Genomic DNA, 17,433 nt, shown 5'->3' on the forward strand with positions numbered 1-17,433 from the left:
ATCTATATCCATTACATATGGATATGCAGCTTCATTTCCTTGACTCCAGTTAGTGTAAAAACAATACAGGCCTTATGGAATGTATCAGGAAGTGTTTTATCCTAACTACTTTTTAGACTTTGAGTGTACTAGTGTTAATTCTGTATTCACTGGTAAAAGTTACCACTGACACCATCTGGTTATGAACTTTTCTCTGTTAGAAATGTTTTTTGACTACTGATTCATTCTGTTATATGTCTGCTCAGATTATGTTTTTCTCCTTGAGTCAGTTATGTTAGTTTCTGTGTTTCCAGGAATTTGTTCTCCTGTGTTGGCATACGATTGTTCCAATACATTCTTAAAATACTTTTTATTTCTGTAAGATCAGAAGTCATGTGTCTGCTTTCATTTCTGATTTATAAATTTAAGGCTTCTGACTTTTTTTGGTCAATGTAGTTGAAGGTTTGTGAAGTTGGTTAAACGTTTCAAAGAACTAAATTTTAGTGCCCTTGATTTTCTTTCTTATTTTACTCTCCTCTAATTCATTTATATCTTCTCTAACCTTTACTATGTCATGCTTTCTATTTGCTTTGAGCTTAGTTTTGTATTTGTTTACTACTTTCTTTCCCTAGATGTTAAGTTTAATTGCTGATTTTAAGACTTCTTTTAAAATCTTGGGGTTTATAGCTATTACTTTCTAATTCCGTCTTTCATTGCATCTCCTAAATTTTCGTGTTTGTGTTCCCATTTTCATTAACCTCACAATGCTTTGTAATTTCCATTGTGTTTTCTTCTTTGACCCACTGGAGTTAAAAAAAATGTATTTACCTTTCACATGTTTGTAAGTTTTCCAAAGGCCTTATGCTGTTGTTTTGTGATATCATTCCATTTTGTTTTCAGAACATACTTAGTGTACTTTAAATCTTCTAACATTTATTGAGACTTGCTTCGTGAACTAACATATAGTCTATCCTTAATAATGTTCCACGTGCACTGGAACGAATGTATTCTGCTATTGATGAACGCAGTGTGTTCTAAATCTGCCTAAGTATTTGGTTTATAATTCTGATCACATCTGTTATTTCCTTACTGATACTTAGTTTTGTTGCACTATTCATTATTGAAAGTGGCATATTGAAGTCTTAAACTATTATTTCTACATTCTTTTTGTGTTCTGAAGGATAACTTTGGGTAGAATTCTAGTTGGTAATTATTTTCTTTGAAGAAAGGAAAATATATTTCCTTTTAATTTAACTTCCATTATTTTTAAACTGGTAAGTCAATTGTGAGTCTTTCTTCTAACATTGATAATTCATAGCGACTTCTTTTTTAAAGATTTATTTATTGTAGGGGGGGCAGTGGCAGAGAGAGAGAGGGTCTCAAGCAGATTCTGTGCTGAATGGGCGCCTACCATGAGGCCTGAAATCTCAACCCTGTGATCACAACCTGAGCAAAAGCCAGAAGTCAGAGGACGAACAGATTGTGCCACTTAGGTGCCTTTGAAGTGATTGTGTCTTCTTTTTCAGGAGGCTTTTAATACATCTCACTTTATTTTAATTCTAATTATTATTATTACTTGATATGTCCAAGTGTGGTGTTCTTTGTATAAATGCTGTTTTGATTTTGTAGTGTTAATGAACCTGTAGAATAATATCCTTCATTAGTTTAAATTATACATGGCCATTCTCTCTTCAATCCGTGATTCAGCCTGTTTATCTTTAACCCTCCTTTGGGAGCTAATAAGATGGATGTCCCTATATCTTTTGCCTCTAACCCTCATTTCTGATTTTTCTATCTTTTACTCTCTAAATGTTTCACTCTGAATATTTTCTACTGATCTATATTCTAGTTCACAAATTTTCTCCTTAGCTATTTCTACTCTATAAAGTACATTCATTGAGTTCCTAATTTTAGCCACTGTACTTCTAAAAAGTTACATATTATTCTTTTCATTGCTTCTTTTTTTAATACTAAATTTATTTTTTATTGGTGTTCAATTTGCCAACATACAGATAACACCCAGTGCTCATACCGTCAAGTGCCCCCTTCAGTGCCCGTCACCCATTCACCCCCACCCCACCTCCCCTTCCACCACCCCTAGTTCATTTCCCAGAGTTAGGAGTCTTTATGTTCTGTCTCCCTTTCTGATATTTCCTACCCATTTCTTCTCCCTTCCATTCTATTCCCTTTCACTATTATTTATATTCCCCAAATGAATGAGAACATATAATGGTTGTCCTTCTCCGACTGAGTTATTTCACTCAGCATAGTACCCTCCAGTTCCATCCACATTGAAGCAAATGGTGGGTATTTGTCATTTCTTTTTTTTTTTTTTTTTTGGGTATTTGTCATTTCTAATGGCTGAGTAATCATTGCTTCTTCATTTGGCTACAATTCTTAGACTCAACTTTTCCTTTTAAATATAATTAATTTAAAGATGGTGTGTTAACTCCAAAATCTAGAACCTCTTTGATTTTTTCTATTGTTTCTGAATTTTTAATTCATATTGCAGGAAGTCTTCAATTTTTAAATTCTGTCTGGCAGTATTGACACAAAACTTTTATAGATAACACCTGTGGTCTAGGATGATGTGTCTTCCTCTTGAGATATGTTTATTTTTGCAAAGTGTCAGAGGCACTGGCATGCAGTTCACATCTTAATACAGTTTCATGGATTGAAATGGTCAGGAGCTGAGCTGTATACCTACTTCTGATTTATCTCACTCCTATGGTGCATCTAGCATCATCCCTGGTAACCAACCACTGTAGCAGGAGTTCCACACAACAGTTAAACCCTCACTGCATAACCACCTGCCCTCACAGATTCTTTTGCAAAATGGGCTTATGTAACAAGGAAAAAAAGGTCCTCAGTATTGAAATATCTGGTACAATGTGTTTGTCTTGAATTTTGTTTAGTAATTCTTCATTAACCCATTAACTCCCTTATACCTTCATTTTGATTTTGTTTTTGTTTTTGTCTTCCAAACACTCTTCAGCAGAATTTTAGCTTGACATACTTAATCTGCCCAAGCTGGAGGTATAATTCCCCTGGAGAAGCTGAGGCTCATGCCATCCCACAGTTATGGAAACCTCTCCAAGGTCTACTTTCAAGATTTTGTGCTGGAGGGATTTTCAGGTGGTCTGGAAACCCAGGCGCTGCTCTTTGCTGTGTTCCTGGCCCTGTACATGGTGACTGTACTGGGCAACCTCCTCATGATCATTGTTATCACCCTGGATGCCCGCCTGCACTCCCCAATGTACTTCTTCCTCAAGAACCTCTCCTTCGTGGACTTGTGGTACTCATCTTTCATTGCCCCCAATGCACTGGCCAACTTCTTCTCCTCGTCCAAGGTCATCACCTTCACAGGATGTGCCATGCAGTTTTTCTTTTTGTCCATTCTGGCCACCACTGAATGCTTCCTCCTGGGTGTCATGGCCTATGACCGCTTCATGGCCATCTGTAACCCCTTGCGCTACCCCATCACCATGTGCCAGTCTGCCTGCACTCGCCTGGTGCTGGGCGCCTACTGTGGAGGCTGCTTCAACTCTATTGTGCAGACCAGCTTCACATTCCACCTCCCATTCTGCAGCTCCAACCGCATCAACCACTTCTTCTGTGATGTGCCCCCTCTACTCCAGATCGCCTGTGGCAACATAGCCATCAATAAACTTCTCTTGTTTGGCATCTGTGGGCTCATCATTGTGGGTGTGATGTTTGTGATCCTCATCTCCTATGGCTACATCATAGCGACCATCCTGAGGATGCGGTCAGGAGCTGGGAGACGCAAGATCTTCTCCACCTGTGGCTCCCACATGACTGCAGTGACTCTCTTTTTTGGGACCCTCTTTGTCATGTATGCCCAGCCAGGAGCAATTGAGTCCATGGAGCAGGGCAAGGTGGTCTCTGTCTTCTACACGCTGGTCATCCCAATGCTCAATCCCCTCATCTACAGTCTGCGAAACAAGGATGTGAAGGAGGCTGTGCAGAGGCTGGGCCAGAAACACATGACCATGTGATGATGTGCTGTAGGGAGTCAGTGTGTCCTGCAGGCTTGATGGAGGATATGGAGGCTGCCACAGGTGGGGTGGAGGAGTTATTATTTAGCAGACATAAATATCTGTCAACAAGAGTAATACACTTTAGAGATATGTACTGTACACTGTACCTACAATCAACAATGATATACTGTGCCCTCAAAAATATTAAGCAGTAGATCTTAGGTTAAGTGCCCTTTTTAAAGTTTTTAAAAATGACTCTTCTATATAGGAAATTGAGGGTTGCTGGAGGGGAAGGCGTGGGAAATGGGGTAACTGGATGATGGGTATTAAGGTAGGCATATGATGTGATAAGCACTGGGTGTTTTATGCAACTGATGATTTATTGAAAAGTACATCTGAAACTACTGGTAGACTATATGTTGGCAAACTGAATAAATTTTACAAAAAGTACAATCCTAAATAGCCATTCACAGAGTGAAATAAGGAAGTCCTGGTCCTACACACAATGGAACACTGGGACACTGAAAGAGCATGTCACTGTCATGAAGGTGAGGATTACACAATATTTGGTGAAAGATTAAAATTTTTGACCCGGTGTGGGTATGGTCATAATCTATAAGTGAAAAAACTAAGGGAAAGACACATGAACCTCAGGCCTCCTACTCCCCAAAGGTGTGGAAGTAGACCCCAAATCTCCAAAGAGTTGGGACAGTGATTGGTGTAAACAGAAGGGCATCCTCACAGCAGGCCAAGCACTTTCTATGTGCTTGAATTTTTCAGGCACATTTCAGTTTCACACTTTTTAAAAACAACCTCCAACTAATCCTCCCTCAGGAACAGAAATGTATTCAGAGTGGTCTTCTCCCAACATGGATTAGCGTCTGCTGCACAGAGACCAGCAGCAAGCAGAGAAGAACCCAGAGAGGATTGTCTTTCCAGACAGATCATTTGAGTTCACATAAGAATGGACACCTAAGGTGATGGAGTGAAGGACTGATAAAATGGCTTTGGGTTCAGGAGTTCACACCTGCCATCCCTGAAAGGACAGTACACTCTGGACCACAGTGTCTGCTCTTAGTCTATGCTCCTCTTCTCCTGATACCTGGGGCCCCAAGAGACTTCTGGGCTTTGGATCCTGGCCATGTAGGGGAGGGGGTGTCAGGCAAAGCTTACTGATAGGGAAACCCAGGAGAACCAGGAGTCCCAGGGCTCTGTAGAGGCCAGAACACAAACAAGATCACCTAATTGGCCATAAAGTCTCCAAGTCCCAGCCTTGCAGGTAGAGAGACCTTCCCAGCACAGTCACTCTAAGGTGCAGGCCTTTGCTGTGCTGCTTGGATGAAGCAACAAGACATGGAAGCTGAGGTTATCTGAGAACATTCTGTCCCCTGCAATCACCATGATCTAGGAGCTTCCTGAAGCCCAAATGTACCACCCGGTCTGAATTTCCCAGGTACCTAGAGGGCCCTCCCTTACTCCCTCTTCACAATATCTTTATTGCATGTGTACCCAGAGCTGAAGGAGGAGGGGTGAGAGTTTTTGGGCCAAACATCATCATCTGCACAGATGTGGACCAGGAGCTCAGGAACACAGGGAGGGCAGGTGATGGCTGTGTGATATTGAGCAGCCATGACCCTCACCTGGAAGAGGTAAGGGTCAAGGCAACCACCCCTAGGGGTCCCAGGGTATGAAGGACACCGTGTGTGTAAAGGAGGCATCAGAGCTATGGTAGACAGGAAGCACTCAGGGCTTGCCTCAGCGGCTGAAGGGGTGACCCCACTCCTGCCCTGGCCAGCACTGTATTGGGCTCAGGGCCATTTCAACTAAAGGGACAGGTTTTCATTATAATCAGAGGATCACAGCACCAGGCTCCCTCATGACCTGAAGTGCATTTCTCAGGCTCAAATCAGCAGCTCACCAGAGTACTGAGCACACACACTTCTAAGGGACATGGCCACGGGGTGGGGGATGCAGAAATAGGGTAGACCAGAGCCATTCCTGGGAGATCATGGCTCTGCAAGAAGGCAGACATGACAACAAAGACCGCAAGATATTGGGACATGGGCAGTGAGGGGGTGTGACCAGGCTGCTGATGGCACAAAGAGGAAACGGTCATGTCAGAAAGGTAATGGAGAGGTAAAGATGAGAGACAGGAGAGCTGGTCACAGTGAAACAGTGCATGGGGGTGACAGACATTAGCGGCATAACCAGAGAATAGATAAATCCCAGCATGATGTCCCCTGTTGGATCCGGTATCACCTGACACGGCCCCTCCTGGGTTCCTCTCCAGGATCCCTCAGCTGGTGGGGAAGCTGTCACTCATTTGTATTAGGGAGCAATATGACATGAGGGAGGGTGTGACTATTCCACACTGGGAGCTAGCCACCTGTTTGTTAAATGGGATTATTAGAGAAGAACGGGGTTGACTTCCAGGCTCTCTGTTCTGTTCCATCAGCAGATGGTCAATCTGCAAATGCCGTCATCGTTTCATTACCGCTACTTATGATTGTCTGTCGTGCAAATCCCCCCACACTGTTTGTCTCCTCAAGAATGTCTTAGACACACTCAATTTTATGCATTTCAGCACGCAGTTTAGGATCAGCTTTTCCAATTCCGCAATAAAAAAATCACTGGGATCACACTGACTCAGTTCCGTGTGGGGAGAACTGGCATCATTGCAATACTCAAGCGTGCTGGTTGGGAACCTGCAACATCCCGCCATGTCACTTAATCTACTTTGGTTTCTCTCAAACCTGAGATTTGAGAGAAATCCTGGATTATAGACATTCCTGGATTATAGACAACTTGTTTCCGACATACGATAATTTTTATATGTTACTTAATTAGATTTTGCTTGGTAAATTTGCGTATATACTTGTGATTGAGATGGCGTATTTAAAAAAAAAATAGATCATATGTAATCCCTCTAAACAGTGAGGACTTTAAAGAAAGACAACTCTAATGTTACTCTTATCTTTAAACAATTAATAATGTCTTCTTAATATTATAAAATTGCCATTTAGTGTTTTAATTGTCCTGATTGACTCATTTTTCCTTTCTGGTCTGTTTTGGAACAGGATTCATAACATCCTTACACTGTGTTCTCATGATGCCTCAAAAGTCTCTCATTCATTGGCTTCCTGTCCCTCTATTTTCATTTCAATATTATTACTCACCTTATTTATTGAACAAACAGGTTGTTTATCGTGCATAGCTTCTCACACATAGCACAGATTTTGCTGACCTTGTCCCTGTAGGGTTCGTTAGCATATTCTGTTGCTCCTTATATTTCCTGTAAACTGGTAGGTCTGAAGGCTCAGTCTAACTCACGATTGATTTTCTGACAAGAATATTTCACAAATGTTGTGTGTACCTCCACTGAGAGGTCCACCTGGCTGCATCTCTTGTCCTGTAGTAACAGTAGCCATAAGTAATCTAGCCTAACTCGTTGTTTCATTATGGGTTTATCAGATGATAATATCAAAATTCTGTAATTCAATATTCATTTATTTTTAATAATAAATTTATTATTGGTGTTCAATTTGCCAACATACAGAATAACACCCAGTGCTCACCCTGTCAAGTGCCCCCCTCAGTGCCCATCACCCAGTCATCCCCACCCCCTGCCCTCCTCCCCTTCCACCACCCCTAGTTCATTTCCCAGAGTTAGGAGTCTTCCATGTTCTGTCTCCCTTTCTGATAGTTCTTACCCATTTCTTCTCCCTTCCTCTCTATTCCCTTTCACTATTATTTATATTCCCCAAATTTAATGAGACCATATAATGTTTGTCCTTCTCCGATTGACTTATTTCACTCAGCATAATACCCTCCAGTTCCATCCACATCGAAGCAAATGGTGGGTATTTGTCATTTCTAATGGCTGAGTAATATTCCATAGTATACATAAACCACATCTTCTTTATCCATTATTCTTTTGATGGACACCAAGGCTCCTTCCACAGTTTGGCTATTGTGGACATTTATTAGTTGCAATATTGTATAAAGGAAAAATCACTCTAAACATTGATTTCCTCACTGTGAGGGTCACTGTGTGTATTCCCTCAGCATCATTTTCTAAAGATAGCCATGGAAGGGATTTTTTTCTTCAATATTATGAACTCTTGGATTTTTATACTATTTTTGTGCTTCAATTAAATTCTCTCAGTTTACAACCACTGGTGAGTGTTCTTATTTCACCTTCATTATTTATTATTTTCAAAACTTAAAATGAGGAATGATTTTCTCATGGCATGAAAGTCGCAATTTTACCAGTTCAAATTGTACAAACAAGTGTGGTCTTTCATTTTTTTATTATATCCACTGTGTTCAATTCTCTGGTTCCAGAAGAGTTTCATAACACAAAGAAACCAGTACTCTCCCTTCCCTCTCTCCCAACCATATCTTGGCAAACAAATTCACTTCTGTCCCTCTTCTGCACATTTTATATAAATGGACTTATAGAATATTCAGGCTTTTGTGTCAAGCTTCATTTACTCAGCATAATGTTTTCTAAGGCTCATCAGTGTTCTGTCTTGTAGTAGATCATTATTCCTTTTGGGGCTCCAGGTGGATCACCTAGCTCAGCATCGGGCTGTTGATTTTGGCTCAGGTCATGATATGAGTTGGGAGTCAAGCCCCATATTGTACTCCATGCTGGGCATGGATCCTACTTAAGATTCCCCCTCTCCCCTTATCTCCCTCTGTCCCTCCACTGGCTCACCTGTACGCTCCCTCCCAGACACCCCCCCACACACACATGAGACCTTTATTTTTTTATGGATGAATATTGTTCCACTGTATGAATATTTCACATCTGTTTATCTCTTCACCATTTCATGGGCATTTGGCTTGCATTTACTTTTAGCTCTTATGAATATTGCTATTATGAACATTTGTGTACAGGCTTTTATGTGAACACGTATTGTCATTTCTTTTGGTCACATACCTACATGTGGATTAGGGTGCACATAGGGAAACCCTATGTTTATCTGAGGGATGGCAAGACTACTTTCTACTGAGGCTGTGCCACTCTTATATTTGTACCGGCAGTGAGGTTCTAATTTCCAAATTCTCACCAACACTTGTTCTTCTCTATCTTTAAAAATAATTGTAGCCATTCTAATGAAAAAAGTGGAATCTCATAGTGGTTTTGACCCACAGTTCCCTAACGACTAATGACATGGAGTATCTTCTCTTATACTTACTGGCAAGTTGTATATTTTCTTTGGAGAAATGCCCACACAAGTCTTTGCCATTTTAAAATTTGTCTCTGTTTTTGTTGCATAGTTGGAAAAGTTCTGTGTATTCCATCGATACTAGGTTCTTATGAGATATGTAATTTGTCAAAATTTTCTTCCATAGCATGGGTTTTGTTTCATGTTCTTGATTATGTCCTTTGATGTGCAAGTTCAATTTGTTTATTTCATTTTATTTTTCATTTTTATTTTATTCTTAAATTTTTATTTATTTATTTTGAGAGAAGGAGAGACCATGTGAGAGCAGTGGGAGAGACAGATGGGAGACAGAGAATCCCAGGCAGACTTCTTGCTGAGTGTGGAGCCGGACTTGGGGCTCGATCTCATGAGCCTGAGATCATGACCTGAGCCAAAATCAAGAGTCTGAGCCACCCTGACACCCCCATACTGAAACTTCATTTTGCATTTCCCAGACAATTAATGATGTTGAGCGTTGCTTTTCTTTTTAAACTTTATTTAATTAAATACATAAAGTAAAATTCAATTTCTTAGTTCATGTACTTATGGCAAATCCACAGGGTTAAATAACCACTACCACAATCAAGGTACAGTATAGTTCTATCTCCCCCCAAAATTTCTCTGATGCTGTACCTTTGTAACCAGCACCTCTCCTACATTTATACTTAATGTAATTATCAAATATGATTAGTTTATATATACCAATATGCCATGGATTTCAATTTTTCTTTCTACTCTTTGTTATTTTTCTTCCTTTCACCTTATTATGGAATAATCTAGCATGTTCCAAAATTCATTTAGCATTTTAGCTATATGTTCTTGTGTTTACCCAGCAGTTGCACTAGCGTTTATAATATGCATCTTTAATCTAGTAGTCTATTTTCAACTAATCCATAACCATTTATGTATAAAGTAATAACATTCTCAGAGCATACTTCTATTTCTCCCCTCCCATTCTTTAACCCATTCTTTCATATATGTTATTTCTATATATTATGAAATCCTACAATGCAAGGGTGTCGGAGTGGCTCAATTGGTTAAGCTCCGACTCTTGATTATGGCCCAGGTGGATCTAAAAGTCATGAGATTGAGTCCTACATTGGGCTGCCCACTGAACGAGAGGCCTGCCTGGGACTCTCCCTCTTCCTCTGCTGCTTCCCTGTGCACAAGAACTCTAGCTCTCTGACTGTAAACAAACAAACAAACAAAACCTACAATAAATATAGTTTTTAAAACAACTGTCTTTAAATTTTTTAACAGGTTTGTTGAGCTCTGACTCATAGAGATTTCAATCTGAAAGGATAACAATAGAAACTATCTAAAATTAAGCTCATTAAAAAAGATTTTTATATAAATTTATTTTTTATTGGTGTTCAATTTGCCAACATATAGAATAACCCAGTGCTCATCCCATCAAGTACCCCCCTCAGTGCCCGTCACCCAGTCACCCCACCCCCACCCCCACCCCCACCTACCTCCCCTTCCCCCACCCTCCCCAGTTCATTTCCCAGAATTACGAGTCTCTCATGTTCTGTCTCCCTTTATGATATTTCCCACTCATTTTTTCTCCTTGGAAATATAAATCAAAACCACAATGAGTTACCACCTCACACCAGTGAGAATGGGGAAAATTAACAAGGCAGGAAACCACAAATGTTGGAGAGGATGTGGAGAAAGGGGAACACTCTTGCACTGTTGGTGGGAATGTGAACTGGTGCAGCCACTCTGGAAAACTGTGTGGAGGTTCCTCAAAGAGTTAAAAATAGATCTGCCCTACAACCCAGCAATTGCACTGCTGGGGATTTACCCCAAAGATGCAGATGCAATGAAATGCCGGGACACCTGCACCCCGATGTTTATAGCAGAAAAAAAAAGATTTTAAAATAATGAAAAAGGGGGCACCTTGGTGGCTCTGTTGGTTAAACATCTGCCTCCAGTTTAAGTCACGATTGTAGGGTCTTGGGATGGAGCCTCAGTCATCTTCCCTGCTCAGAGGGATATCTGCTTCTCCCTCTGCCTCTGCGCCTCCCCCCATGTGTCCATGTGCACTCTCTCTCTTTCTCAAATAAACAAGATCTTTAAAAAAAATAATGAAAACCCTCAGTGACCTTCAGGGCCTTATCAGGTGACCTAACACATTTAAATGAAGTCCCAGGAGACCTGGCCCTGAGAGAGGAACGGAAATGGTAATTGAGGAAATAATAGTTGAAAAGTTTTTTAACTGTAGGAAAACTGTAATTTACAGAATCAAGAAACTCCATGAAACCCAAACACAGTATGAACAACGAAAAAAATAACTGCAAATCTAGAAGTCAGTATCCAGCAAAAATTTCCACCAGAAATGTGAAGACAAAATGAAGACTTTTCCATACCAACAAAAGATGAGAGAATGTGCTAATAATAGATGTGTACATGAAAGGAAGTTCTTCAAAAACAAGGAAAATGAGAGCCAATGGAGATGAGGTCTGGGTAAATATAAAAGTTTTTCTTATGTATATCCTCATGTTTCATTTTATTTTTGTTTTAGTTATTCTATTTTGTTGTTTGTACTTTGATGTCATATGTGAGAAACTAGCAAGTAATTCCAAGTCACAATAATTGATACTGATGTCCCTTTGACTTGAAATAGTTTTGTAGTTTCAGCACATTTTTTTTGTCCACTTTGAGTTTATTTTTGTTTGTGGTGTCAAGTAAAACTAATTAATTCATTTTTTGGATATGGATATTCAGTTTTTTCATCACCATTTGTTGAAAAGACTCTTTTTCAGTGTTGGGTGGTGCCTTTAACCCCTTGTTGAAAATCAAAGATGTGTGAGTTTATTTCTGTATTTTGAGTGCATTCATTTGGCCTATGTCTATCTTCATGCAAACACAACACTGTTCTGCTTCAAAGTCAGTTTTGAAATCAGGAAGTGTTAGTCCTCCTACTTTGTTCATTTTATTTTTTATTTTTTTAAAGATTTTGTATTTATTTGTCCATGAGAGACACAAAGAGAGAGGCAGAGACAGAAGCATAGAGAGAAGCAGACTCCCTGCAGTGAGTCTAGGACTCGATTCTGGGACCCTGGGATCATGACCTAAGGTGAAGGCAGATGCTCAATCACTGAGAAAACCAGGCATTCCACCTTGTTCTTTTAAAATATTGCTTTGGCTATTTTGGGCCAACTTATATGAAAAAAATAAGGCAATTTGAATTTTCACAGGATTACATTGAATCTGTACGTAAATTTGGGGAGTACTACATCTTGACATTAGTAAATCTTCCAGTCCATGAACATGGGATATCTTTACATTTATGTAGGTCTTCTTTCATTTATTTCAGCAATGTTCTGTAGTTTTTCTGTATCTACTGAAATAATCATGTGGTTTATTTCCCTGAATTTCATATGTATGTTGTATTATATTGAGTGATTGTTGTATATTGATCCACTCTTGCATTCCTGGGATAATTGTCACACATATGCTACATAATCCCATTAAAGTTCTGCTGGTATTAGCTTGCTAGTATTGTGGTAAGGAGTTTTTGTGTCTATATGCATGAGAAATATTGATCTGTACCTTCATTTTCTTGCAATATCTTTGTCTCAATTTGGTGTAAAAACATTATAGGCCTTATGGAATGAATTAGGAAGTGGTTTCTCCTCTCTACTTTTTAGACTTGGAGACATACTAGTTTTAATTTTTGTATTCAGTAGTAAAAGTCACCACTAAAACCATCTGGCCCTGAACTTTTGTTAGAAACGTTTTTTTGACTACTGACTCAATCTGTTTGTTATATGTCTGCTCAGATTTTCTATTTCTCCTTGAGTCGGTTATGTCAGTTTCAGTGTTTCTGGGAATTTGCTCAATTCATCTGTGTTAGTTAATGTGTTGGCATACAATAGTTGCAATATATTCTTTTTTTAAATTTTTGTACATTTTTTATTGGAGTTTGATTTGCCAACATATGGTATAACAGCGAGTGCTCATCCCATCAAGTGTCCCTCTCAGTGCCTGTCACGCAGTCACCCATTCCCCCACCCATATCCCCTTCCACTGCCCCTGTTTGTTTCCCAGAGTTAGGAGTCGCTCATGCTTTGTCACCCTCTCTGATTTTTCCCACTGTTTCACTATTTTTTATATTCCCCAAATGAGTGAGACCATATAATGTTTGTCCTTCTCTGATTGACTTACTTCACTCAGCATTATCCTCTCCAGTTCTACCCACATTAAAGCAAATGGTAGGTATTTGTCATTTCTAATGGCTGAGTAATAGTCCATTGTATATATAGACCACATCTTCTTTATCCATTCATCTTTCTATGGACACCAAGTCTCCTTCCACAGTTTGACTATTGTGGACATTGCTTCTGTGAACATTGGGGTACAGGTGTCTTGGCTTTTCACTGTGTCTGTATCTTTGGGGTAAATTCCCAGTAGTGCAATTGCTGGGTCGAGGGTAGCTCTATTTTTAACTCTTTGAGGAACCTCCAATATATTCTTATAATATTCCTTATTTCTGCAATATCAGAAGTCATGTGTCTGCTTTCATTTCTGATTTTAGAAATTGAAGTCTTCTGTCCTTTTTTGGGGTCAATCTAGCTAAAGGTTTGCAAAGTTGGTTAAACTTTTCAGAGAACTAACTTTTAGTGTTATTTATTTTTCTGCCTTATTTTACTCTCCTCTAATTCATTTATCTCTTCTTTAACCTTTATTATCTCATTCATTCTATTTGCTTTCAGCTTAGTTTTGTATTCTTTTTCTGCTTTCTTTCCTAAGACAGAAGGTTAAATTATTGATTCTTAATCCTTTTTAATGTTCATGTTTGAGATATAAATTTCTGAGTCCTTCTTTAATTGCATCGCCTAAGTTTTGGTATCCTGTGTTCCTACACTTATTCATCTCAAATACAGTATTACCATTGTGATTTCTTCTTTGACCTATTTGTAATTAAAAATATGTTGTTTAGCTTCAACATATTTGTAAATTTTCCAAACGCTATGTAAGGCTATATTGTTGCCCTGTGATTTCATTCCATTTTGTTTGGAGAACATACTTGGTGTACTTTATATCTTCTAACTTTTATTGAGACTTATGTTGTGAACTAATGGTATATCCTGGATAATGTTCTACGTGCACTGAAGACGAATGTATTCTGCTATTGATGAGCACAGTGTGTTCCACATATGCTCTTTATGACCATTTGGTTTATGTTGCTGTTGAAATTATTATTTCCTTGCTAAAACTTAGGTTTGCTGTAGTATTTATTATTGAAAGAGGAGTATTGAAGTCTTAACTATTATTGCTAAATTCACTTTGAGTCTTGAAGGATTTTTTTGGGTAGATGTAGAATTCTAGTTGGTGATTATCTTCATTGAACAAAGAAAAATATAATTAATTTTACTTTGGCTCTCATTGTTTTTAATCAGGTAAACCATTGTCAGTCTTACTTCTAACGTTGATTCCTTAAAGCCATTATGTCTTCTTTTTTCAAAAAGATTTACTTACTTATTTTACAGGGAGGGGCAATAGGAGTGGGAGAGATGGTCTCAAGGAGACTCTGTGCTGAGTCTGTATGTTTCATGAGGACCAATCTCACAATTCTAATATCACAACCTGAGAAAAAAACAGAAGTCAGAGATGGAACCAAATGTGCTACCCAGGATTCCTGTTTTCTTTCTCAGTCTGCTTTTAAATTTTTCCTCTTGATTTGGTCTATATATTATTACTATGATAGATCCAAGGGTGGTGTTCTTTGTATAAATCCTGCCTTGACTATGGAGGTTTCATGTATCTGCAAAATAATATCATTCATTTGTTTGAGGTAACAATTGTCCATTATCTCTTCAACTTCTGATTTAGCCTATTTATCTCATTCCCCTTCTTTGAGGAATTCATAGTATGTATGTTTCTAATCTTTGATCTCTAATCCTCATTCCTGATTTTTCTCTTTTTGTCTCTCGATATTTCACTCTGAATATTTTCTACTGATCTGTATTCTAGGTCACAAATTTCCTCTTTAGCTCTTTCTTATCTGTAAAATTCATTCATTGAGTTCTAATTGTAGCCATTGTATTTCTAAAAAGTTAGATATTATTCTCTTTAGAGCTTCCACATTTCTGCTAAAATTCTTAGTCTCATCTTTTAATAGCTTTAATTTAAAGTTCATGTGTGCTAACTACAAAATCAGAGACTCTTTTGCTTTTTCTATTGTTTCTGTTCTTTAAGTTCATAATACAATATTGAAATTCGATTGGCATTATTTATTTATTTTTAAAGAAATATTTACTCATGAGAGACACAGACTGAGAGAGAGAAGCAGAGACACAGGCAGAGGGAGAAGCAGGCACCTCACAGGGACCTTAATGCAGGACTCACTCCCAGATACCGGGATCAGGACCTAGGCCGAAGGCAGGAGCCTAACCACTGAGCCACCCAGGCGACCCTGGGTTTTAATCAGAACTTTTATATATACCATCTGCCATCTAAGATGTGTCTTCCCCTGGAAATATGTTGATTTTTACAAGGTGTCAGAGGCACTAGCACTCAGATCACATCTTGGTACAGTTTAAGTGGTTGAAATGGTCAGAACCTGAGCTGCATACCTATTCCTGATTTATCTCATTCCATTGGTGCATCCTGCCTGGTTCCTAGTAACCAACCACTGTCAGCATTAGTTCTGCAAGACCAAAAAAACCTCACTGCTCAGCTGCCTGGCCTCACAGATTTCTCTTCAAAATTGGCTTATGTCACAGGGGACAAAGAAACTCTGAGTAATGAAATCCCTGGCCTCTGTGTATATTGAATTTTGTTTAGTAATTCTTTACTAAATCATTAATTCCCTTATACCTTCAATCACATTTTGGTTTTTTGTTGTATATGTTTCCTAAATAGACTTCAGTAGAAATTCAGCTTAATCTGCTAATACTGGGGAAAAATTCCCCTGGTGAGGACTGAGGCTCATGCCATCCCACAGTAATGAAAACCTCTCCATGGTCTACTTTCAAGATTTTGTGCTGGAGGGATTTGGGGGTGGCCTAGAGACCCAGGCGCTACTCTTCACTCTGTTTCTGGCCCTGTACATGGTGACTGTGCTGGGGAACATTCTCATGATCATCATAATTACCCTGGATGCCCGCCTGCACTCCCCAATGTACTTCTTCCTCAAGAACCTCTCCTTTGTGGACTTGTGCTACTCATCTGTGATCGCCCCCAATGCACTGGCCAACTTCTTCTCCTCATCCAAGGTCATCACCTTTGCAGGATGTGCCACCCAGTTTTTCTTTATCTCCCTGCTGGCCACCACTGAATGCTTCTTCCTGGGTGTGATGGCGTATGACCGCTTCATGGCCATCTGTAGCCCTTTGCGCTACCCGAGCACCATGTGCCAGTCTGCCTGCACTCGCCTGGTGCTGGGCGCCTACTGTGGAGGCTGCTTCAACTCTGTTGTGCAGACCAGCTTCACATTCCACCTCTCATTCTGCAGCTCCAACCGCATCAACCACTTCTTCTGTGATGTACCCCCTCTGCTCCAGATCGCCTGTGGCAACACGGCCATCAATGAACTTCTTCTGTTTGGCATCTGTGGGCTCATCATTGTGGGTGTGATGTTTGTGATCCTCATCTCCTATGGCTACATCACAGTGACCATCCTGAGGATGCACTCAGGAACTGGGAGACACAAGATCTTCTCCACCTGTGGCTCCCACATGACTGTAGTGACTCTCTTTTTTGGGACTGCCTTTGTCATGTATGCCCAGCCAGGAGCAATTGAGTCCATGGAGCAGGGCAAGGTGGTCTCTGTCTTCTACACGCTGGTCATCCCAATGCTCAATCCCCTCATCTACAGTCTGCGAAACAAGGATGTGAAGGAGGCTGTGCAGAGGCTGGGCCAGAAACACATGGCCATACGAAGGATGTGCTGTTGGTAGCCAGTGTGTCCTGCAGGCTTGATGGAAGATATGGAGGTTGCCACATATGGGGAACTCAGTTTTTTTAACTGGCATATTTCTCAAACAAGAAGAATAAGCTATGCTATCTACAATCGACATGATATATTGTGCCTTTGAAAACAAATTAATGGGTAGATCTTAGTTTAAGTGCTCTTTTCAGAATAAAATTTTTAGAAATGACTCTTCAGCCATGAAAACAAATTGAGGGTTGCTGGACAGAATGGTCTGGGGAATGGGATAACTGGATGATGGGTATTAAGGTGGGCCTGTGATGTGATGAACACGGGTGTTATATGCAATTGATTAATTATT

The 17,433-nt window shown here is 39.6% G+C and overlaps 2 protein-coding genes across 2 annotated transcripts; both read left to right on the top strand.

The window, feature by feature from the left end:
- Positions 1–2,447: 2,447 nt before the first annotated feature.
- Positions 2,448–4,501, top strand: LOC144296351 (olfactory receptor 9S13-like). Its single transcript, XM_077869492.1, has one exon. The coding sequence runs from the start codon at positions 3,045–3,047 to the stop codon at positions 3,993–3,995; it is 951 nt and encodes a 316-aa protein (XP_077725618.1). The 5' UTR covers positions 2,448–3,044; the 3' UTR covers positions 3,996–4,501.
- An 11,186-nt stretch (positions 4,502–15,687) lies between these two features.
- Positions 15,688–17,433, top strand: LOC144296578 (olfactory receptor 9S13-like). Its single transcript, XM_077869684.1, has one exon. It carries the CDS (start codon positions 16,132–16,134, stop codon positions 17,098–17,100), a length of 969 nt encoding a protein of 322 aa, XP_077725810.1. The 5' UTR covers positions 15,688–16,131; the 3' UTR covers positions 17,101–17,433.

The sequence above is a fragment of the Canis aureus genome, chromosome 24 (genome assembly GCF_053574225.1).
Source record: "Canis aureus isolate CA01 chromosome 24, VMU_Caureus_v.1.0, whole genome shotgun sequence".
Classification (NCBI taxonomy): Eukaryota; Metazoa; Chordata; class Mammalia; order Carnivora; family Canidae; genus Canis; species Canis aureus.